At 38.9% G+C, this 26583-nt stretch overlaps 1 protein-coding gene across 1 annotated transcript in view; it reads left to right on the forward strand.

The window, feature by feature from the left end:
* Positions 1-4832: 4832 nt before the first annotated feature.
* The window catches only part of LOC127415063 (chemokine-like protein TAFA-5), a 65848-nt gene continuing 44097 nt past the window's right edge, over positions 4833-26583 (forward strand). The window contains exons 1-2 of the mRNA XM_051653551.1: positions 4833-4973; positions 5868-6523. Coding sequence (XP_051509511.1) covers positions 6427-6523 — 97 coding nt within the window. The 5' untranslated portion in view covers positions 4833-4973; positions 5868-6426. The remainder of the gene's footprint in view (positions 4974-5867; positions 6524-26583) is intronic.

A 26583-nucleotide genomic window follows, 5' to 3' on the forward strand; every position in this document is an offset into this window, starting at 1 on the left:
GCTCTCTCCCACCTGGAAAAAAAAGAACACTTATGTGAGAATGCTGTTTGTAGACTACAGCTCAGCATTCAACACCATAGTGCCCTCCAAGCTTGATGAGAAACTCCAGGCTCTGGGCTTAAACAGCTCGCTGTGCAGCTGGATCCTGGACTTCCTGTCAAGCAGACGCCAGGTGGTTAGAATAGGCAGCAACATCTTCTCACTGACCCTCAACACTGGAGCCCCACAGGGCTGTGTTCTCAACCCACTCTTGTATTCTCTGTACACACATGACTGTGTGGCAACACATAGCTCCAATGCCATCATTAAGTTTGCTGATGACATGACGGTGGTAGATCTGATCACTGACAATGATGAAACAGCCTACAGAGAGGAGGTGCACACTCTGACACACTGGTGTCAGGAGCACAACCTCTCCCTCAGCGTCAGTAAGACAAAAGAGCTTGTGGTGGACTTCAGAAGAAAAGACAGAGAACACAGTCCCATCACCATCAATGGAGCACCAGTGGAAAGAGTCAGCAGCTTCAAGTTCCTGGGTGTCCACATCACTGAGGAACTCACATGGTCCATCTACACTGAAGCCATTGTGAAGAAGGCTCATCAGCGCCTCTTCTTCCTGAGACAGCTGAGGAAGTTTGGAATGAACTGCCACATCCTCACACGGTTCTACACCTGCACTGTAGAGAGCATACTGACTGGCATCTCCGCCTAGTACGGTAATAGCACCACCCACAACCGTAAAGCACTGCAAAGGTTGGTGCGAACTGCCAGACACATCATCGGAGGTGAGCTTCCCTCCCTCCAGGACATATATACCAGGCGGTGTGTGAAAAATGCTCGTAGGATCATCAGAGACTCCAGCCCCCCGAGCCATGGGCTGTTCTCACTGCTACCATCAGGCAGGCGGTATCGCAGCATCAGGACCCGCACCAGCCGACTTCATGATAGCTTCTTCCCCCAAGCAATCAGACTTTTGAACTCTTGATCTCTCACAATCAAAATACATCAGCACTGCACTTTATTACTCTTATTCTTATATCTCACACTGGACTGTCATAAATTATATTATTATTATATTAGATTCTCTCTTAACAACTTACTATCAACCGACAGCCTGAATGTCAATACAGTACAATACAACCTACTGTACATTCTATATATACTATATATACTTTTTTATTGTATAATGTGTATTCTATATTGTGTGTATTGTATACTGTACAGTGTATGTTATTATTTGTATATTGTGTTGTGTGTAATTATGTGTATATCAGACTTTAATTGTGTTGTGTTAATCTGATGTTTATTGTAAATTGGTATATGTCTCATCACTGTCATGACTGCTATGTTGCTCGAAACTGCACCCAAGAATTTCACACACTATTGCACTTGTGTTTATGGTTGTGTGACAATAAAAGTGATTTGATTTGATTTGCTCTAAAAATGTATTTAATAACTCACAAGATGATATCTGACGAAACCGTATATGAACGCACACAACCCGACTGTCGCCACTGGCGACTAGATGTCCAATTATTGTCGCAATTAATTATTTTTGGTCGCATTTATGACCATTTTAGTCGCAGTCTGGAGCCCTGACAGTTGGTCCCTTTTTTAAGGTAGTTCATCTCTTGTCTACTCTCTCAGATCAGGAAACTTTTTGCCATATAATGGAAATTAACGGTGACCTTCTCCTTTTGTGTTCCTCAGAAGAAAGAAAGTCATTTGGGTTTGGAACGACATGAGGGTGAGTAAATAATTACAGAATTTTCATTCTTAGGTGAATTAACACTTTAATAATCATGTAACTGATATCAACATGTACTATATTCATATATACACAGTAGAAAAGACTAATGTCTTCCATTATGTGTCTCTACATAATTGTTTATACAGTAATTGGAGTGTATTTATTTCCAGTTCCTACAAATTGGCAGAAAATGCCAGCCTACAGATTGTGTGTTGCAGCAGCACGGTTCCAAGATAAATAAAAATGTAAGGAAAACAGTACCATATCTCTTACGAGGAACATTATGGATGAAAAGTGACAAAGTAGATGCAAAGGCAAGGCCACAGAAGTACATTTTTATTACTATACATCAAGGTGTTGTTTATTCACACTTGCAAGAATAATGAAGTTTCATAGACAGCCGGATTCTGATATTTCTCTCAAGACGCAAAGCTGAGGATAGTAATAAGGAGAAGCAAAGTAAACCACACAAATGGTAACCATATGCTGCCTCTGCATGGTTGAAATCCTTTGGTTGAAAGCAGGATGGGTCTCCAGACATCTGCTGAAGAAACACTGGATCTGTTCAATTTTCTGTGAGCGACAGACAGACAGAGCAGACCGAGCTAAAGAATGCACTTCAACTCTTGGACCATTAAAATGAAGGATGAACAGCCCAGGGGGCTATGACTGAGGGCCTTTTTAATAGACTTTGGAGGCAAAGGTCTTCCACTGCTGTCATGCTCGCTCACCCTGAAGTATAACCTGTGTCACCTTTCTCAAATCATTAGTAAAGCTTGTTTAGTGATCATCAGTATCAGATAATTAAGTCCATGTTCACCAGTATCCTTTTCCAAGAGACCCTGATGGCCTGAGACTGTAGAGAGCATCCCTCCAACCGCAAATAAAGGTGGATGGTTCTAGGGTCTGGCTCTGAATTATTTATCTGCTTTTGTATGAGTGGGGAGTTTTTAACGATGGTCATTTAGAAGATGGAGAGGCATCAGCAGGGTGCTAAATCTGACAGCATGCTCCACAAACAGCGAATTTATTGGTCACACAGATGGCCCATGTGTACGGCCTTCAGAGCTTCAGTTCATCACACACATATATATGTATACACACACAGGTATGGGATGAGTGGATCAGACCAGGCTTTTAAGCTGTAGGCTAGATTTGATTCAGATTTATTCGCAAGATATGTCTCCTGCAAAGTTTGAAATGATTTTGAGATTATAAGATTCTAAAGGCTGCAAGTCACGTTCCAAGATTCAGATGCTCTCTGAAATATAGCTTGCCTGTCATCTGTTGTTTACTGTTCTAGAGCCGGAAGTTTTAACTAAAAGCAGATTGTAGGAGAGGGCAAAACAATGTAGAAAACTGGTCAGCATTGCATTTAAAAAAATGCTTAATGTTCTCGAGGGTCTCTGTGTAAAGGAATAGATCACCTAAATATGAAAATTCAGTAAATACTCATGTCATTCTAAACCCATATTACTTTTTTGTTCCATGGACCACAAAAGGAGAATTTTAGTAGAATGTTTGAGCTACTTTCTGAAATATGCAACAGACCTCACTGAGGTGGTACCCTTGGGTTGGGTATGTTTGTACCCTTAAAGGAATATTTCAGGTTCAATTAAAGTTAAGCTCAATCGACATCTTTTATCAACATTATGCCACAAATGCTATCCATTGAGCTTAACTTGTATTAAACCCAGAAAGTTCATTTAAAGGGATAGTTCACCCAAAAATTTTCATTCTCTCATCATTTCCTCATCCTCATGCCATCCCAGACGTGTGTGACTTTATTTTTCCTGTGAAACACAAAATGAAGATTTTTAGAAGAATATCTCAGCTCTGTAGGTCCTCGAAATCCAAGTGAATGGGTGCCAAAAATTTAAAGCTTTAAAATGCACATAAAGTCAGAATAAAAGTAATCTATAATACTCTAGTGGTAAAATCCATATCTTCAGAAATGATATGGTAAGTTTGGGTGAGAAACAGATAAATATTTATGTCAGTTTTACCATAAAACCCCCTCCCTGCCCAGTAGGTGGCGATAAGCACGAAGAATGCAAATCGGCAAAAACAAAAGAAGAATTTGAAAGTGAAAGTTAAAGTGAAAGTGGAGATTGACAGTGAAAAAGGACTTAAATATTTATCTGTTTCTTACCCACACTGATCATATCACTTCTGAAGATATGGATTTGACAAATCGAGTCTTGTGGATTACTTTTGGTACCCATTCTCTTGCATTGTGAGGACCAACAGAGCTGAAATATTCTTCTATATATATATAAATGAACCTTTTAAAGGGTATGCACAATGCCGTTAGGGTATGCTTAAATACCCAAAACAAGTTATACATTTGAACTAGAAGTGCAAAAAAGGTCCCCTTGAGGGTACCACCCCAGTGACTATCCTTGTACCTTTAAAAGGTTTCAGTGACTAGGAGCCCAATGCCATACTGTAGCCCACAAATCTCATTCATGCATATGTGTATTCAAACATGGCGCTTGAAAATGCATCATTCCAACCAATTTTAAAGATGAGATTGAATGAGATTTGAGGTCTACATCAGAGAACTACTTAAAGCACAAAGCTATTGTCTGGCTTCAGAAGTATTGGAATAAGGTGCTCAAGCTGTATGGACTACTTTTATGATGCATTTCTGCTGCCTTTTTGGAATTTGACAGTCCCTTGTCGCATGCACTCAGTGAAAAGAAATGAGCAGTGTGAACATTTTTCAAGGTATCTCCTTTTGGGTTTTTAAAACAACATGATGGTGAGTAAATAATGACAGAAATATGGGGGTAAACTATTCCTTTTATTTTATTTATCCTTTTATAACAGATAAAACATCGGAAGTCCACATTGCTGGCTAAGGGTACATTTTGGGAATATTTTGTTATACCATTAGCAGAAGGGAGAGAAAAACAATGTATATCTAATGGTGGTGGTGTGCCATGAATGTTGAAAGTTGTTAATGGATTGTACATCAGCGCAGTGCAGCACAGAATACCAAAATATAGAGAGGGAGAACTGTACCTGGTGTCATCCCCCAGGGTATGACGTGTAGATTTTTGGAAGAGAGAGAGACAGAGTGAGAGAGATGCCTGCCATTTCGATAGAGCACTGAAGAATGTGCGAAGAAGTGTTATAAAAAGAACTTGACTCCATTTGACATTCTGAAGCTGACTCATGCAGCACTCCAACATGCAGAACGCGCCGCGCATCACTTGAGGTATGTGTCCGATCATTTCCCTTTATGACGTATGCTCCTCTCCTTATGATGAAATTTGATGGAATGTAGCGTGTTCTTTAAGCCGTTATTGCGGATACGATGTTCCTGTTGCGTTCTGTTAAGTTTGAAAGATCGCATCCCTGTTAATTTTGTCTGAGAAAATGTTGTGCATTTGTTGGCCAATGTAAGTTAAATAAAAAGAAATACGACGCAGCCTAGACACTGTAACATTTTTGTATAACTGATCTTTGTTTCTTGCAGCAGGCAACTTGGCAGGTGCGCTGGATATAATGAAGCCCGCACACATAATGTGGAACAGAACATATAGTCTCTGTCTCTCCAGTGCATTATATTGTCCGTTTTTATGCATATCGCATTGGAAGATGCTTTTGGCTGATACCTGATTAATATTTATTAATAACCATATAATAAGTAATAATAAATATTATTAGGCCTAGCCTACTAATACAATTTCTTTCCATTAATTTGTGGATCTAATCTGACTCATATTAGTGACTCTGCTTGCATTTGTAAATAAAAAAATAAAAAAATATCAGCCAAAGTTATGAGCGTGATTAATGATATTTTGACAGCTGTCAATCGTGTAGCCTAGTATTCATGTTAGACTCTCAATGAACTGCAATTACTGTCACAACCCCATAATTTATGTTGCATTTCGAGATTATGCAATTCTTCTCACATTTACGCATTAAAATAAAATATTGATGTCTTCATTTTTTATTCTTATCTCTCTTAATAGTGTGTGTGTGTGTGTGTGTGTGTGTGTGTGTGTGTGTGTGTGTGTGTGTGTGTGTGTGCGTGCTGAATGCAGCCACGCATCACGGAGAATGTGCGTCAAATGCTTCTTTTTCACTGTTCTGTGTAACTCCACAGGGCAGTTTCTATATGATATGGTACCGCTGGCTTTGGAAACGTCTGAGTGACATTGAAGAACACGCATTTTTGGAGATCCCGAACCGAACCTTCCTCTCCAGCCAGTACTAGCTCATCTACAGTCAGCATCCGTACATTCTGGACCTGTTACCATTGGACTGGCACCACTGACCATTTCACCCCGGTGTGGATACTTGTACTGACCGCAGTGGTTGTGCGCGATTTCCAGTGGACCCAAATCGTTTTACTTTGCTTGGATGAGTTTTCTATGTATTTTGTTTGCTTTGCTTTTTAATAATAGTTTCGCTGTGTCATTAGCTCTTGAATTCGGTAAGAACAGTTAAATAATGACTGTTTAATGTCCACTCGTCCTTAAAAAAAAAAATCTTTTTTATGTGTTTATGGGATGCGTAAAAAGGAAAAACACTGCGCGTCCTAAATTCACGTAGGATTTTCGCGTCCCGGCCACATTCCTGTGAAAATCTATGGAGTAATGCAGCTTGATTTGAACTTGCATTGAGGAGGGTGCCTGGATTATTATCTGCGGGACGGAGTGAGGATGCAGTCGGGGATGCGGGCGCTCTGTGCTGGCGGAGGCGCGTCTCTCTGCTGCCTGCTCATGCTGTGGATGATCTACACCCACCTCCTTAAAGAAGGTAAGTGTTCAGCAGCACTATATGACTTTCACTATTGTAACCGAGCCCAAATGAAACCCATCCTTGTAATGCATAGTGCTTACCTCTAATTTTGTTCTTATAAAGTTTTCAGCTGTCAGATTTGCCATGATGCCTTGCCTTGACACCCAGGGGACAAAACCATAGTGTGCAGGATAGATAGAACTCCTTTGAGAGACCCTGGCTAGCTTGTGATATATTATTATGCAAATTCAGATCATAATATGGAGGGCAGGCTTCACAATAGCTTTAAGGGGTCCATTGTGTCATGTCGGATTGGTTATAGTGTGTAACTCGGCAGTCCCAAAGTTCTTGGCTTTTGGTTTAGAGCTTTTGTATGCATTTGTGCATTTGTACAACAGTGCCTATTAACATGCATTACACACTAGGTTTTGTTGTTTGTGCATGTGTGCACATGTGTATCAGAATCAGAATTCATGTTAACTGGCCAGTTTGCACTTAAGAATTTGACTTGGTTGTTTTCTCCAACTGGCACAGTAAACATGCCATATCAAGTAATATTCATAATCAATATTCATACACACTATAATAAATATGAAATACACAATATACCTACAGCACTAAACATTAAATTTGCAATTACAGGTGCAACGTAGTATGTACACTCACTGAGCACTTTATTAGGAACACCTGTACACCTACTTATTCATGTGATTGTGTAATTAACCAATCGTGTGGCAGCAGTGCACTGCATAAAATCATGCAGATATGGGTCAGGAGCTTAAGTTAATTTTCACATCAACCATCAGAATGGGGGAAAAAAAATTGATATCAGTAATTTGGGCCATGGTATGATTGATGGTGCCAGATGGGCTGTTTGAGTATTTCTGTAACTGCTGATCTCCTGGGATTTTCATGCACAACAGTCTAGAGTTTACTCAGAATGGTGCCAAAAACAAAAAACATCCAGTTCTGTGCATAGAAATGCCTTGTTGATGAGAGAGGTCAACGGAGCATGGTCAGACTGGTTTGAGCTGACCGAAAGGCTACGGTAACTCAGATAACCACTCTGTAGAATTTTAGTGATCAGAACACATCGAACCTTGATGCAGATGGGCTACAACAGCAGAAGACCATGTTGGGCACTTTATCAGGACCGTAGTGTTCCTAATAAAGTGCTCAGTGAGTGTAACTGTACAGAACACCTGTACAAGGGTGATATGGTGTAGGTGGAGAGTGGAACTACTGTATAGTGAGTAGAATAAAAGAGAATTCTAGCAGTATGTGCTTATATTCAACATTTCTGTGTGTTCTAGAGGTAATGAAGAGAATAGTTATGCTTTGAGTCAGAAGGGGTAAGAATCTGACTCATATTTGATCAGCTAACTGCCCTAAGAAGGCACTCAGAGGCATGTCAGCAGTGGCACAGCGTTTGTGAGCTGATGTGGAAGTTTTGCAGATGGCTGTCAGTGGGGGGTGCGGGCCTTTAAAACAGAGTACAATAAGAGATCTTTTCCATATCAACACTTCATCTTGCAGTGGCTTCTTAGCATGGCAATACTGCAGATTTACAGGCACACTGCTGCCCAAATCCCCCACGTTAACGGATACATTCAGCACACAAAATATAAGTAGGTGTGAATTGGTGTCTTGTATTTAAGGGATCAAACATCCCTTCTAGACCCTCTAGATTAATGGCATACTGTATGCTGCATTGTCAATTTTTAGGGTTTGTGGCCAGTAGCTCAGATTAAGAAGGGAAACTTACTATAATACATTTTTTTTTTTTTGTTTAAATCACAATGATCATATCAGAGTGTAGTACATGAAAAATGCAAAGCCGCAAAAGCTGATAAATCAGTGGCCAAATATCGCAGAATTATTAAAAGTATGGGTAGTTGATACAGTGTGTACAGTAGCATGTCTATGAGCTTTTTTTTTTTTGTCTTTTTTTGTATCAACATCAAGATTTTCAGTTAAAATCTATATAATTATATAAGGGAAAGTATATATTTTAGTTGCTGGTCACAATTTCTTTTAAAGGAATAGTTCACTCAAAAAAGAAAATTCTCTCATTTACTCACCCTCATGCCATCCCAGATGTGTATGACTTTCTTCTGCTGAACAAAAACTAATATTTTTAAAATTATATTTCAACTCTGTAGGTCCATACAATGCAAGTGAATGGTGACCAAAATTGTAAAGCTCCACAAAGCACATAAAGGCTGCATAAAAGTAATCCATACGACTCCAGTGGGTTAATCCATATCTTCAGAAGCGGTAATGATAAGTGTGGGTGAGAAACAGATCAATATTTAAGTCCTTTTTTACTATAAATTCTCCACCCTGCCCAGTAGGTGGCAATATGCAGGAAGCATGTGAATCACCAAAGACAAAAGAAGAAGAATGTGAAAGTAAAAGTGGGGATTGAATGTAAAAAAGGACCTAAATATTGATCTGTTTCTCACCCACACCTATTATATCGTTTCGGATTTAACCATTGGAGTCGTATGGATTACTTTAACACTGCCTTTGTGTTTTTAGAACCTTTAAAATTTTAGTACCCATTCACTTGCATTTAAAGGACCTACAGAGCTGAAATATTCTTCCAAAAATCCTTTTTTGTGTTCAGCAGAAGAAAGAAAGTCATACACATCTGGGATGGCATGATGGTTAGCAAATGATGAGAATTTTCATTTTTGGGTGAACTGTCCCTTTAATCACCATTTTTGCCATCACTGGTTCATTTTAAGTGGCCTTGCACTGACAAATGTATTTTATAAAGTACAAATATTCCTTGTAGTTTCTCAATTATTATGAGGTCATAAAAAGCTGCATGCATAATAATTATTAAAATATTAGCAAAATGCAGTTTACAAAAGTTTAAGATAAAGTATAGCATTTCTCACTGCTTACCAAAAGTATCTGATGTCAACAACTACTACTCATGGTTGGACTATTACCTCCATGATGTCTTTGTAATGTTGTTTGGGAATCTTTAGTGATTGTGTACCTGGTCATATATGCTTCTGTTTGAGATAAATGTTTAGAAAAATGTGTTTTGCTTTGTTGATCACGTTTGTGGATCTTGCTTTGCCTTTTCTGTATTTCAGTCTATAGTCGAATAAAGTTGCGGCCTTTTGTTGCTGTGATATTATAACATGGTGGCCTTTCATTTCGATAATGATACCCATGACCCTACCACTGAAGCTCTGGGTGAGCTATTGATTGATCAATGTGTGTGACTTTGTAGCTGTTCAGCTCAGAGTCATTTACAGATGAAAGCAGGTGTCTTCGAACGAGGCCTTGGCCCTTGAAGCAACACTGGCATGTGATGAAAAACACTCATCACTCTTGTGTTTTAAATTAGCCTTTTAAAATATCCAGAATACACATCTCACAAATGCACATCGTAATACTCCTTTAATTGAGGGAAGATGTAAGTGATATGGAAATGTGTGTGTGTGTGTGTGTGTGTGTGTGTGTGTGTGTGTGTGTTTGATTGAGTCCTGATTCAATTATGCCCTCCTCCCAGGCCAGGGCTGTCATCTGGAATCACAACAGAGCTATTGTAATGTCATGAGAGATAATGTAAAAAATTCCCTCTCCTTCCATAGTGGAATTCCCCGAAAAGCTCAGAGCAAAGTTTAGTCATTTGTTAAAAACTGTAAAAAGATCTCCAATTTGCTGCCTCACCGTCACATGTTCAAACTAATGCCTGTGCAATTTGATTCAGCCGCTTCACAATATGAGATGCAAACAAGCTTCTCTGCATCTGCAAATATGCAGCCTGTTGTAACAACGGGCCCGTTTCATTGACCGATGTCTTCCCTTTATCCGTCAAGTGGTGCAAACAACTGCCAAATGCAGATTTGTACATCAAAGATTCTGCTTGGTTGATGTATTTTTTGTGATGTTATAATGCATTCCTATCCCAGATCAATATGCAAAGATATGTAGTAAGCATATGTAAAAAGTAGAGGTTGACCGATATTGGATTTTGCCGATACAATAACTAGAAGAATAGAAGCCTTTATTTTGGTCACACATTATACATACATTTTTTGCATATATACAGTGAAATTTATTTGTTTTCACATATCCCAGCTAAACTGAGGTCAGAGTGCAGGGTCAGCCATGATACAGCACCCCTGGTGCAGATAGGGTCAAGGGCCCAACAGTGGCATCTTGGCGGTGCTGGGGCTTGAACCCCCGACCTTTTGGTCAGTAACCCAGAGCCTTAATCACTGAGCCGCCACTGCCCCTTAATAAGGCTGGTAATCGATTAATCGGCTGATTTTTTAAAAAACATTCCTTTGTCTTTTGTTATGGTGCCAAGCTGTGATATTATAGCATGGTGGCTTTTCATTTCAATAATGATATCCATGAACAATATGTTGCTGATAGCCTACTGATAACTAAGATGGTGAAAACGCTGATTAATCGCATGATAGTTTTTTAAAACCGATTTATTTAATGTTAAACAAACAAACAAACAAACAAAAATTCTTAAGGGCAGAATTCACTATGATTCACTAAGAATGAATTGCGTCCTCTAAAAGCGCTGCTTTTTGTTTTGTTTTGTTTTTTGCATGTGCTAAATGCGCTCGTTTAGCTCCCGATTCATTAAAAAAAATTATGCAGATCAGGCAACGGTGCAAATGTGCCCACAAAATTGCTGCTGAATGCAATTTACACGTGCAATTCTGATCCTGCGGTCCGATTCTGAGCGCAATCTAGCCGAGGATGCCGCAGAACACCGTATTTGACCCACCCTGCTGGGACTGAACAGCATCACTTTTGATCCAGGCACCTGGATCATCTCTTAAACGTGCAGAACGTGCGCTTGATGACACCGCAAATCTGGATATATGCCAGGTTATAATGCTCTTCAACATCATTTGATGAGTATTTGATTAATTACTGTGCCCTCTAAACGTGATTGCAGGTGGTTAGTGAATAAGACGCAGGTATTTGCGTAATACCATGTGCAAAAGTGGTGCAATTATTTAGTGAATCTGCCCCTTAGTTTTTCCTTAGTTTGACAAGAGACCAAATAATACAATTCTAAATACTTCACCCTGGGCCCTATGTAGACCCTTTGAAATAGCTTGACAAATGCAGTTTTCTTTCCTGTGTTGACATGTTTCCTATTGAAACAGGAAGTTTCGGCAGAACATGCTGTATAAGAACTCAAAGCATTTTTGAAAAAATAAACAATAGCCTTTAGTTTCACAACCTTGAATCATGATTTGTTACTTGCTATTGCTAGTCAGTGGCAGGTGGTATTGGGGGGCAGGTCATTTTCATTCTAGAGAGCATTTTATTGGACAGAAATTGGTATACACCCATCAGTATTTTTCACCTGTTTTCCCAAAAAAGAAAGACGGTAAATTAAATGCATATATACAGTATATACTGTATACATATATTCCTCAGTTAATATTATTGGGGAATGTAAACATCAGTAAACATAAAATCTTACCAAAATTATTAGCAATTGTGTCAACTACTATAGTTTTTTCCTTTTTGTCAGACTTTAGCAAGTTCTGACAATTAATATGATAATTTGGTTCCTGCTTCTGTGATATAGTTGTGATAGAGTGTCAGATATTGTTATATGTAGTTTTTACCCATATTTAATTAATATTATATATGATTTGATTGCTTTTAGAAAACACTGCAATTTTGCTATTCTGGGTCTTTGAAGGATGTACTAAAAGTTGATTTTAAGCAAACAGACATGGACATAACAGCACAAAACTCCAATTTTATTTTCATGGATTTGTTTCTGGAAATACAAGGAGGGTAATTTATCTGTTGATTCATGACAGGTAAAATTTATCTCCTTTTTAATTTTGACAACCACCAACACCGATTTAAGATGGTTTGATTGGTTGACGATGTTGTTCTCTGAATGCTATCCAAAAAAACCTCTATGGACAGGCATAATTCATATCAGTAAATGTTTCTATGGCTGAGAGACAGATGGAGCATGTTTGGCGCAGGAGTGTGTATTTACAGTATAGATGTGTGTGTGTGTAAGAGAGTAGTGTTATAAAAGAGCTACTGTGTGTGTTTTTTTAATAGGCCCATTACCTGCAACACATGCTTTGGTCTGGCAGGGCCTTTTGGGGGTTCGCTAACAAAGAAATGTGTGGGTCACTCTGAGTGGCTGTGAATTCTGCCCTGACAGGTCCCCCCACAAAGCACCGCCATTCGTCATGGCAACGACAGGAAATCAAAGTGCGCTTGGCTGTGGGTGTGCACTCTAGGCCACAAAACAGACAGATGGATGAGCTGTCACCACCATCAGTGCTGCAAGTTTATTTAACAATATATTTGGAAATGTCAGAGTTCCCTCTATGGATTTTATGGCGTGCCACCACCAACACCTTTCCACTTCCTGTGTGTACTTTTTTAATAAGTTCTCAAAACTAATGAGATTTATTTAATATTTATAATATCTCCTAGACGGCAATGAGATTAATTGGAGATCAAACAGAGGCTTTTTCTTAAAGAATAGTTTAGCATCAGACAAAACTTAAACATAAAGTGCTCTTTGTGGCCAAATAAACACACAGGCAAGTCAAATGAGAGTTCACATTAATATTTGTAGTCACACACAGCCGACTCTCTCTCTGCTTGTCTGCCTTTTCAGGTCTCCCTCTGCCATCACTATAACGAGAAACAGGTGTTAATGATAGTGACAAGCCTTACCGCTCTCCCTCTCCTGCTGACAAACACACGACCACGCCCCCATCCTCACATATACCCACCACCCGACTCAGGCCGGGGCGACATCCTAACATAAGTAACTAGGCACAAACCTTCGATAGTAGCCAGCCAGCCCCAGAAACTGTCTTACCTCCTTTTTGGTCTTGGGCCTCAGACAGGCCGTGATCGCTGCAGTTTTGTTAACCTAGGGCCAAACCTGTCCGTGACCCAAGTGGACCCCAGATACCGAACTTCCACCCGCCCAATTGCGCACCTCTTCGGGTTGGCTGTGAGTCCCGCCTGTCGCAGCGACCTCAGGACAGCTGTCAGATGTTGCATGTGCCACCACCAGTCATTACTATAGATAATAATATGATCCAAATACATGGCGGCATTTGCCATATGTGGTCTGAGAATTTTGTCCATGAGATGCTGAAACATGGCTGGGGCCCCCAACAAACAGAACGTAAGGGTTACGAATTGGTGTAAACCGAACAGTGTGGAAAAAGCCGTTTTTTTTCTCGGGAGATTGGTGTTAAAGGGATCTGCCAATAACCCTTAATTAAGTCCAGTGTCGAATAAAATTGAGCCGCGCCCAACCGATCGAGCAATTCGTCAATCCGAGGCATTGGGTACACGTCAAATTTGGATACTGCGTTCACTCTGCGATATTCTACACAGAACCGGACCGTCCCATCGCTCTTAGGTACCAGAACCACCGTGCTGGCCCAATCTATATTATGCCCATCTCGAGCATTGCCTCCAGTTCTTCCTGAACAACCCTTTTCTTGTGTTCAGGAAGGCGATAGGGGCCGCTACGAACCACCACCCATGGTGGTCTCGATATGGTGTTCTATGAGGTTCTGCGACCGGGGAGAGGTGAGAACACGTCCGCAAATTCCCATTGCAACTTGACCACGTCTGTGAGCTGCGATGGCGAGAGGTGATCTCCACAGAACCAGGGTGAATGAATTTGGTTTGAGAGTCACCTCCGACCCGAGCTCCTCCCTCTCCGGAACTGCTGTCACCAAAGCCACAGCGTCCATCTCCCTCCATGATTTTAGGAGGTTGAGTTGGTAAACTTGACGTGCTCCGCCCCTATCCTTTCACCTAACCTTATAATCGAGATCTCCAACTGACCTCAAAGGGCCCTTGCCACTTGGCGAGTAATTTAGAGCTTGAGGTGAGCTGTAATACAAGCACTTTATCTCCTGGTGTGAATTCCTGTAGTTGAGTGCCTGTCATACAGCCGGCTTTGACATTCCTGAGCTTGGAGCAAATTCTCCTGTGTTAATCTACCCAATGTGTGGAGTTTTGCTCTAAGATCAAAAACGTATTGAATTTCATTTTTACTGTTTGAAGGTCCCTCCTCCCAAGTTTCCCGTATGACGTCGAGCGCGCCGCGTGGCCGACACCCATACAGCAGCTCGAATGGGGAAAACCCTGTGGGGTTTAGCTTGTACCATTTAAACAATCTTGCTTAAATGTAAAGTAAAAAGAGAATTTAATGGATCAAAATATGAGAATTGATAGGATTTTGTGTGTGTGTGTGTGTGTTCTCGCTATCTGTCTGTTTCTGAGTGAAATGAAACAAGGAGGGTCAAGTGTTTGACCCTCGCACTGCAAATAATAGGGGTTTGAGCCACTTATCCCATTTCCTAGCGTCCTCGTGTACAAATTTAAGAATCATATTTTTTAAGGTTTTATTAAATCGTTCCACCAACCCATCTGTTTGTGGGTGGTAAACACTGGTGCGAATTGATTTAATACCTAATAATTCGTACAGTTTGCATAGTGTTCATGACATAAAGGTAGTTCCTAGATCAGTGAGGATTTATTTTGGAATTCCCACTCGGAAGATTATTCTGAAGAGTGCCTCCATAACACTACATGCTGAGATGTTGCGCAGGGGCACTACTTCCGGATATCGTGTTGCGTAGTCTTCTGACAGCTGGACGGCCTCTTCCAGCGACGCCGGGCAGTGGCACTGGACCCACTCGGCCATCCCCCAAGGAAGTTGAGAGATGAACTGCTCCAGTGTCACCAGATCGATAATATCCACGGTGCCGTGGGTTCCCTCAGCCAGCAGCCATCTTCGACAGACATCCCGGAGCTGTTGTGTGAAAGCAAGCGGGTGGCCGTGCTTCCCAAACTCCAGGGTCCTGAAGTGCTGGCCATTCTGCTCCGGACTACGGCCAACCCGTTGCATGATCACCTTCTTTAGGTCTCTGTAGTTGAGGAGGCTGGCGGCAGGAAATTGCTGGTCCGCTAGCTGCACATCCCAGAGGTAACAGGCGGGCCGTCCAACCAGTGGGTAGCCATCTCCACACCACGTCTGTCTTCTCAAATAAGTCAAGGTAGGCCTCGGGATCATCACCCGGCCCCATCTAGATGAGGGTAACCGTTTATTACTCTTTAGCGTCTGACAAAACTTAAACAAAAAGGGCTCTTTGTGGCTAAATAAACACACAGGCAAGTCAAATGAGAGTTCACATTAATATTCGTAGTCACACACACAGCCGACTCTCTCTCTCTGCTTCCTGTTTCTCACGACTGATGCCCTTGTCTGCCTTTTCAGGTCTCCCTCCGCCATCACTATAATGAGAGACAGGTGTTAATGATTATGACAGCCCAGGTGACGAGCCTTACCACTCTCCCTCTCCCGCAGACAGACACACACGACCACGCCTCCATCCCCACAGTGACTAATAAGTATTGGTTGCTCTTTTCAGTGCAATTACATTGAATGGGGACTGGAGTTTACAAGTTTTAAGGGTTGCAAAAACACCATCAAAGTATTTCTTAAGTGCTCCATACAACCCGTTATCTATATGGGTCATTGCAAATAATGTTGTTTGAGATGATAAAAATGAGAAATCTTTTAAAATTCTATTTTGAAATACATATATCAAATTTGTAGAGATGTCATATTTGTGTCTATGATGATTTAATACATTTTTGAAAAACATTTATTGAATTTTCTGCAAAAAAAATTAAGGACTTTAAAAATGTCAAGTGGTGGTGTCAAGTAAAATAAATTAAAAATACTTTCTTGCACCTTGAAACGGGTGTACACAACTTAATCATTAATTTAAAACATTTTTAAACATGTTTTTCAAGGTACAAGTTATGTGAGTCACAAATATCAAGAAGCTTTATTAGGGATACTCAATTTTACTTGAATAAAATTTGCCCTTTCATAAAAAATGTCAAAATATCTGATATTTTTGAAAACCTTAAACAAACACTCTGTTTTATGTTTTTTATTTATTTATTTATTTATTTTATATGGCAACCTGCATGTTGGTTACATATCATGACTACTTTTGCCAATACACTTTAAAAAAAAGTATGAAAAATATTTAGAAAATAATAGTTTCACTGTTCATTTAAAAAAAAAAAAAAAAAAAAAAAAAATATATATATATATATATAAGTTTGGAATAATGTACAGATTTTGCTCTTATGGAAAGAAATTGGTACTTTATTCACCAAAGTGGCATTCAACTGATCACGATGAAAAAAAAAAATTTACTTAAACTACTTCAAAGTGTTCTCATAAAAAATTCCTCCACATTCAGCAATGTCAGCTTTGCAGATCCTTGGCATTCTAGCTGTCGATTTGTCCAGATACTCAGGTGACATGTCACCCCATGCGTCTTGTCAGGCACTTCTCATGCACCTTACAGTCTAGCTGATCCCATAAAAGCTCAATGGGGTTAAGATCCATAACACTCTTTTCCAATTATCTGTTGTCCAATGTCTGTGTTTCTTTGCCCACTCTAACCTTTTCTTTTTGACTTTCTGTTTCAAAAGTGGCTTTTTATTTGCAGTTCTTCCCATAAGGCCTGCACCCCTGAGTCTTCTCTTTACTGTTGTACATGAAACTGGTGTTGAGCGGGTAGAATTCACTGAAGCTGTCAGCTGAGGACATGTGAGGCGTCTATTTCTCAAACTAGAGACTCTGATGTACTTATCCTCTTGATTAGTTGTACATCTGGCCTTCCACATCTCTTTCTGTCCTTGTTAGAGTCAGTTGTCCTTTGTTTATGAAGACTGTAGTGTACATCTTTGTATGAAATCTTCAGTTTTTTAGCAATTTCAAGCATTGTATAGCCTTCATTCCTCCAAACAATGATTGACTGATGAGTTTCTAGAGAAAGCTGTTTCTTTTTTGCCATTTTTGACCTAATATTGACCTTAAGACATGCCAGTCTAGTGCATACTGTGGCAACAATAAAACAAACACAAAGACAAAGTTAAGCTTCATTTAATGAACCAAATAGCTTTCAACTGAGTTTGATATAATGGCAATTGATTTTCTAGTACCAAATTAGCAATTTAGCATGATTACTCAAGGATAAGGTGTTGGAGTGATGGTGGCTGCTGGAAATGGGTCCTGTCTAGATTTGATCAAAAATGACTTTTTTTTTCAAATAGTGATGGTGCTGTTTTTTTATATCAGTAATGTCCTGACTATACTTTGTGATCAGTTGAATGCCACTTTGGTGAATTAAAGTACAAATTTCCTTCCGAAACAGCAAAATATGTACATTTTTCCAAACTTTTGGCTGCCAGTGTATATATTTATTAAATATGTTTTACAAATATAAAATATTTTTTTTATTTTATAATTTTTTTATGTATATATATATATATATATATATATATATAGATGCATACACTGATCAGCCACAACATTAAAACCACCTGCCTAATATTGTGTAGGTCCCCCTCATGCTGCCAAACCTCATGCCAGCACCAACCCATTCTCATCACAATTGTACAGAGCGGGACGGGCTGGTTTGAGTATTTCTGTAACTGCTGATCTCCTGGGATTTTCATGCACAACAGTCTCTAGAATTTACTCAGAATGGTGCCAAAAAACAAAAAACATCCTTCGAGGGTCAGTTCTGCCTTGTTGATGAGAGAGGTCAACAGAGAATGGCCAGACTGGTTCGAACTGATAAAGTCTACTATAACTCACATAACTGCACAGTACAATTGTGGTGAGAAGAATAGCATCTCAGAATGTTGTTCTGAGATGCGGGTTGGCGCTGTTTTGGCTGCACGAGGGGGACCTACACAATATTAGGCAGGTGGTTGTAATATCGTGGCTGATCGGTGTGTGTGTGTGTGTGTGTGTGTGTGTGTGTGTGTGTATATATATATATATATATATATATATATATATATATATATATATATTCTTTTTTTTTTTTTTTTTTACTATGTAAAAATCTAACCTGACTGTTACACCACTTAGTCATTTTTTACTTAAACCTCCGGAAAAAATATAAAAATGACTTTAAACTTCCAAAATGAAATTGAAAAACTGTTCATCATAATGGAGGTTGAGGTGTATTCAAGTAATTGTTTTGTGAATTTTTCTTTACATTTTTAATGTATTTTTGAATAACCTAATAGATCTGGACAAAAATAATAATAATAATATCATTGTCATTGACCCACATTCCAAGTCATGCAATAACTTTGGTCAAGAAAGAGATCAAAATTGAAGTCATTGTTGCATATTATTGTAATTGCATGGATAAGAGCAACCAGTACATCCTTTGAAATTTTACATTTAGTGTTCCACGGAAGAAAGAAAATCGTACAAGTTTGGCATGAGGATGAGTATAATCTCACATGTGTCTCCTCTAGAGTTTCAGAAGAGATCTCAACAATGTCTCAGAGTGTGGCCAGTCTGCAATCAAAAGTCAGATTTTAATATGAACTCAAACAATTAAATCTAACAATCGTCTCGTTTTTATTTCTCATAGATTTTCTTCTGATATAAACATCGGAGATAAAGTTGATACTTAAATAAAACATAACTGAGAACTCCATTAAATCCTCAGCTCTATGAAGATCAACCTCTTATCAATAAATGTATCCACTTGTTACTTCACTAAAGCACAAGGTATGAATCCAGGGTTATTTTTCCACTCTCCTTTAATGCCATTGTCATAATGTTGTGTAGGTGGCATGACAGATATGTCATTAACAAAGAGCACAAGCTCCCCAGCATGGCAGATGTTTATGATTGCCCGTGTCGTAAATTTAGCAGCGAGAATCCACTCGTGCCTCTGTAGGTAATGAAGTCGCAAAAGTGAACAAATGTTTATGAAAAACTGAAAAGCTTTTTAAGGTGAAATCAACTGTAAATGCATTTTTCTTTTTCTTTTTTTTTTTTTTTTTTTTTTTTTTTTTTTTTGCTTCTTGGGGAATATGAATTTAATTAATGTCAAACTGCAGCCTGCTCTCGCTCAGATTGCGTTGCTCTGTTCGTTGCATTCCTGTGTTCACTCTCTGTCTTAGCTGAGAGGAATTTTGGAGTGTCTGCTATATGAAGATGAATGATATGGTATTCCGCTGTATTATAGCTCAATTGCTTTCTCTCCAAAGAGAAATGCTCTTTCACTTTACTACTGTCAGATTTCAAGTGAAGAGTGCACCCTTTGTTCACAAACAGTGCTCGATAGATTACTTTTGAATTGTAATCTGGTACTGATTGCAGATTACATAACTAAAATTGTACTCAGGATTTTAAAAGTATTGAATTACATTTTAGATTAATCTAATCTGATTGCATTTGGATTACTTTTGGATTCCTTCTGACCTCATTCTTTTTTTAATTGATGTCACAAGTATTCGAGTATAGGATGAGCTTGTACCATTTAAACAATCTTGCTTAAATGTAAAGTAAAAAGTGAATTTAATGGATCAAAATATGAGAATTGATAGGATTTTGTGTGTGTGTGTGTTCTTCTCGCTATCTGTCTGTTTCTGAGTGAAATAAAACAAGGAGGGTCAAGTGTTTGATATCGATGTCAAGAAAACTTTTCTAATGTTTTAATGATATAGATTATGACACATTCTCAGCCTAAGAAACTGCTGAAAAATCACAAAAATAAATGTTTTTCTTATTTTTCTGATTTGACATTACATATCTCAGGGTGTAAATAAGGTAGCTCCGAAACAAAAACTGCTTTTGTTTTGTTCCCAATCATGCCACATAGGCTGTTCCCCCAGTCACTGCCAGTTCTCCCAGCCACGGAGGCCGTTCCCCTATCCCTGCCATTGCTCACGACCAAGGAGGTCGTTCCCCTGTCACTGCCAGTGCTCACGATCAAGGAGACCGTTCCCCAGTCTCTGCCAGTGTTCACGGCCATGGAGGCCATTCCCCTGCCGCGGCCAGTGCCCGAGCCTTTCACGGCTCCGCCCCGAGCCGCTCCCTCCTGAACCACCCAGTCCGTTTCCCCCTATCCAGTGGCCGCCGCCCAGTACTGTGCCACCTCTGCCCTGAGGCCTCCTCCCAGGCTGCCAGACCTGTTGTGCCCTGAGTCCTCCTCGCAGGCCACCAGACCCGTTGTGCCCTGAGTCCTCCTCCCAGGCCACCAGACCCTGCCTTGGTTTTGTTTAATATAAATAAATCCCCTTTTTAACTCTGTTTTTGGGTCCTGCCTCTGCATCCCGTGACAGAACTGTTAGTGCTTCCATGGTGACACATGTTTGAAAACACAGTGAGAGTTAATAATTGTCATTTCTGTTTTGTCTGAGACTGAATCTGTTGCCTAACCTGTTACAGACTAAAAGAAAGCAGAAAGAAAAATGTGTCAGTTTGCTGTCAGTTGTCCTGTGGTGCGTTTTTTACTGCACTGACTTTAAGCTTCATGTTCCCTTTGAGTTGTACCTGCATATCTTGGGTGAATGTGACATTGAAGACCTGGATCTTTTTACTTTTTGCGTGGCACGCAGCGTTGCTTCCTATGTAGAACGATGCAAATCAATTACTTATGAGGTTCCATTTAGGTCAGGATGCTGCCTTGGACAGCAGTTTCCTATGTAGGCAGTGGACAGCAAGGGAGCTCACAAGGTTTTTGAACAGAACCCTAACCCTAACCCTAACCACATTAAAGTAGATAGCACTGTACTTGTATGGCTATGGACCCTTTTTACAAACTATAGCGGGGTACACCTCTATAGTGGTGAATGGAATACCAAAGAAAAAATCTTTTTTGCGTTCCCATTAGCTCCAACAGCAAAATAAAAAAATCCACTATTACATTTCCACAACTTTCCAAAGGTGTTTTTTTTTTCTTCACATTTTAAAATAATAGTAAAGTCATTAAAACTATGGAAGAACAGAAATGAAACTATGGGAATTATGTTGTGACTAAACAAAATCCAAATAAATCAAAAAATGTGTTGTATTTTAGCATCTTCAAAGTAGTCACCCTTTGCCTAGAATTTTTATTATTATTATTATTATTTTTTTATTACATTTTAGTTTTATAATGAAATAAATTAATATGGTGGCACAATTATATTTTTGTCTACAAAACTAATTCCAAACATTTAAGCATACGCCTTCAGATCAAAAGATTTTTAAGATCATGGGAAACATTTCGGTCAAGTGTTTCAAAACTTTTGACCGGTAGTGTGTGTGTGTGTGTGTATATATATATATATATATATAATGCTAGCTTTACACTGCTATATTGATGTGGAAATGCTTCATCACAGTCAGTAAAATAGCTACCTGGGGGCCTTACCAAGATGGCCATCAAGTGAATTGACTTGCCTTAAAAGGGACTTCAGCTGAGTTTAGTGGTGTGCTCGAGCAGGGTGTATCCGAGCACGATTGGTGCTGCTCTTTGACCAAGTACGTGTAGATCCCTATCATTTGATTTTGTCTCCCTGTCTGGACTAAACAAGCAGAAAAATCTCCTGTCATATCAATTAACTTAACAACCTGTGATGGAATGGCTGTCAAGCTGTTGGCAGATCGAACCGTCTGTCTCTATCTCTTTCTTTCTCGTTCTATCCTGTTTTTCTTGGCTTATCTCAGGTCTTCCCCATTCATCTGCTGGCTGTTGAAACAATTTAAAAAACTGATAGGGGAGACCTGGGTAAATTGTTACATTTTTTAAATTTCCCTTCATAATAACTTACTAGTAGAAACAATAGTTCACCAAAAAATGAAAATTCTCCTATCATATACTCACCCTCATGGCATCCCAGATGTGAGTGACTTTCTTCTGCTGAACCCAAACGAAGCTCTGTAGGTCCTCACAATGTAAGTGAATGGTGACCAAAACTCCAAAAAGCACATAAAGGCAGTATAAAAGTAATTCATACAACATAAAAACAGATCAACATTTAAGACCTTTTTTACTATAAATTCTCCTGCCCAGTTGGTAGCGATATGCACGAAGAATGTGAATTGCCATAAACATTAGAATAAGAATGTGAAAGTGAAAGTGGGGATTGATCGTGAAAAAGGACTTAAATATTTGTCTGTTTCTCATCCACACCTATTATATCGCTTCTGAAGACATGGATTTAACCACTGGAGTCTTATGGACAGTGTTGGGTAAGTTACTCCAAAAAAGTAATTAATTACTAATTACAGCTTCTACATTGTAATTAGATTACTGTACATATTACTCTGTCTGAAATGTAATGTCATTACTAATTACTTTTCTAAAACCCATATAGAGCTGTTCAGCTTGTAGTCCAAAAACCCGAAAGAGAATTCGCCATGGGTTCCCTCAGGATTATCCTATGGAAAAAATAAGGTCTGGGGTAAACATTACTTAACGATATGTGGACATTTTGCTCTACAACATAAATTACACACAGTCATACCTCAAACGTGAATTTTGAAGCCATATTGAATTACATCCTTTTTTTTAAACACGCGGAGGCTTCAAAATGCACGTTTGAGGTATGACTGTGTGTAATTTATGTTGTAGCACAAACGTCCACGTATCATCAACTAATGTTTACCACAGACCTTATTTTACACATAAGTTCAAAACCCCCATTATAAAAACCCATAGGAAAATCCCAAGGGAACCCATGGCGAATTAGACTTCCTCGTTTGTCCTCAAATTAATGTCATGGCTGACAGCTCTATTAACTTTGACCAGATGGACAATAAAAGGATAGACATCAAATTATTCTTTTAATTCTTTCAAATAAATCCTATAACATCAAGTAAATTATTCTTGAACTGTTCTTAAACTGTTCGAAAATGGTTGATAAAATCTGTTACACAAAATCAATTACTCTCTATATAATTTCTTCTCCAAGCAAGTACATTTGTTGCAAAAGGCTGTATTTCATGTAAGCATCGTAGACAACATTCGTAACAGTATAGTAACAGTAAACCGTTTTAACATAATCACAGTGGCCCCCCAGCAAACCAGAGCAGACTGGAAAAATGTATTGGCTCAAGGGCATAGATTTGTCTTGAATATTGGGGGGGTTGCAGTGTGAAGCATCTACATGTTTCCATTGATCATGGTATAAATATTGTGGGGGGTGGGGGTTGTACTTGCTTGTTTTGATTATTGGGGTGGGTGGGGGTTAACCCCCAATTCCCCCTGAAAACTACGCCTCTGTATTGACTTACCAATTATCACGTGCTGAAACTTTATTTGTACTGAAACTTTACCATTTGGAATCATGTTTAACAGTACAACAGTCACATGAAGTCCTCTTTGACACCAAAGCTTCTAAAGAACATAGAATCTTAATATCACCTGCTTTAAAAACAAGCTATACGCAGAGCAACAAATGAAGCAGAACGCATGTGTCTTGAGGTGTATTTTTAAATATTGAAACTCATTTTAACTTGACACGGTGTCTAAAATCCGTAAGTCCTGCGCGAGACTTTAATGAAACAGTAAGACGCACCGCAGCAGTCAAAGACGTCTGTCTAGCACGTGATTACATCAGAAAATAATTAAAACAGTGCAGACATGCGCAAAAACATGTTCGGTGTGAACAGCCCCTGCAATCTCTTAAAAGTGTATATCTATTTTGCCGTGTCAAGTGCTTCAGTTGGTACTTGTGCTTCGGATCTGCATTTGTCTTCTTATCTGCATTTGTCATAAACTCGTAGTAATGGGGGTATTTCCATTTAGTAAAACAGCCACTCTTCTGACATCTTTTCACTTGAGTGAGTTCTCAACATAGTGGCGCGAGCTCACGTGCAGGCATATTGCCAATGCATTTAAATGGGCCACGTTGAATTAGAAAACAAATGTTTTCATTAGATGTTAAATTTAGATTTTTAATTCAGTAAAGTTTTATATAGAATTGTTGAAAGTATATACAGTATGTAACGCAAGTACATCATAAGTAACTGTAATTAAATTACTAAAAAATGAGGAGCAATGCCTTACTTTACTTTTTAATTTAATTACAGTAATATGTTACTTTGTAACGTGTTACACCCAACACTGCTTATGGATTACTTTTACACTGCTTTTTGGAGCTTCAAACTTTTGATACCTATTCACTTGCATTGTGAGAACCTACAGAGCTGAAATATTCTTCTAAAAATCTTTGTTTGTGTTCACCAGAAGAAAGAAACTCCAGAATTCCTGGTTAAGAACTACACAATCCATGAACCTGAGAGGAAAAAATCCACCATTCAGAGAATCGCAGCAAACAAACTGCTGCAGTAGTGATTGCCCACTTCCATGACACACTGTTAATAATGCAATCGAGTCGTTTTCCTACACCTTCAAGTATTTGTATATTTATAAATATTTTGCAATATACATTAAATACTGTATATTGATTCTATACTTATAGTAAACCATTTAAACCAATGGTTTTATATTTTTCCATATATTTTTTTATTTGATTACATCATTTACAATGCTTCATGGGATTGTGGTTCATTACCTCATTGAATATATTAAATATAGGCAGTCTTGTAGATTTTGTCTTTTTGTCTCATTTTCAAATACCTTTTTTGCTTCAATTTTGTTTCAATTTTTGCTTCAAAGTTTGTAATGTTGTGATTCAACTCGGAGCTGGTTAGTTTGGTTCATGGCTTAGAACTGTTTAATGAAGAACTTTATGACATACCTATGGAAAAAATGAATGGTGGCTTAAAATGTGGGCGGGCACTGTTGCGCTCTATTGCCTCCTACATAAAATCTTGTATAGTAGCTACCAGCGACAGTGTAATAATGTCAATAATGTTAACTTTTAACCAACACCAAAGGCATCTAAAGTTTAGATAGCAAAAGAAAAATATTGGCAATATCTAAAAAATATTTTTAATTCGGCAGACTTTTTTTTTTTATCACAAACTTAAACGATTGTATTTCGTTTTCTAAGACAGAGAGAGAGAGCACATGCTAAATAATTGTTGCCACTCTGACTTATTTGGGATTGATGAAATTTTGTGTGTTCCAATTGCCCCAGTAACCCCTGTTTGATGCCACCGATGTCCCTGTGAGTGCGAGTGTGTGTGTGTGTGTGTGTGTGTGTGTGTGTCATTTGTATGAAGCAGAATAGAACAGGGGAAGCATAGAGGCATCAGAGGGGCCTGAAGGATGGGTTAATTCTCTTATCTAAATTCTGAGCTGTAGAGGATTAATGTGGGCCGTTATGGAAAGAGGTTGTGGCTCTATTTTGGAGAAGGACTGATCAGAGAGAGAAAAAGAGCGAATGAAACAGAGAGAGGTGACCTTCAGCATTCTCCCTAGTCTTTACAATGATGATGTGTGCTGGGATTTCTCATCTCCACTCAACAAGATGTCCCCATCGCCGTCAAGGTTAAAATAATTTCAATAGACTTTGTATCTTACATGTGTGGCCTAAAATTGCCTGTAAGTTTTGCTCTTGGTGTGTGTTTCATAATGTATTTGTTCTACTAAGTGGCATGAGGAAACTTTTTTTTACATCAAGTGGGAATGCGCTGAAAATTAGTTGAAAATGCAGTTTTCATTTAACAAACTAAATGAACAATCCCCTAACTCAAAGTATTATATCTGATTTTTTGTAATTTCTGCGCCACTAAAAGAATTAAACTGAATAGCAACAAGAGCCTGATCTCAACATTTTAGAAAACCAAAATTACATGCCTTTTTACACATTTGGCTGCAGTTTCCCAGTGGAATGTCCAGCGGGGGGCACCAAAAGCTACTGTAATTATGTTGTAATAAGAAGAGGGTTTTAAGGTGAATTTTAGATGGTGGTTTTAATGAGTACAACACACTTCATTAGCCTAAAACTTTAGCCTAAACATAACCAATAGTGCCTTAAAAGATAAGGGAGAGGTGACCAAAACATCCATACCCTAAACTAACACCTAATCCTAACCGATAGTGTTCTTGGCGCAAATGCAACATAAAAAGCAAATTTTCTGAAGCAACCATGTCATTTAGTGTCGCATCTATGATATTTTCGTCTCACGTGTCAGCTTTCATGCTTTATTGGGCTTGAACCTTGGTCCTCAAAAGTCCAAAGTTAAACACTCTATCAGGTGAGCTACCGCGGCAGTTAATCACACTTTATTAAGTGTGTAAATGTAGATGTGTCTGGCATAGAAG

Source organism: Myxocyprinus asiaticus, chromosome 24 (genome assembly GCF_019703515.2).
Source record: "Myxocyprinus asiaticus isolate MX2 ecotype Aquarium Trade chromosome 24, UBuf_Myxa_2, whole genome shotgun sequence".
In the NCBI taxonomy this organism is placed as follows: Eukaryota; Metazoa; Chordata; class Actinopteri; order Cypriniformes; family Catostomidae; genus Myxocyprinus; species Myxocyprinus asiaticus.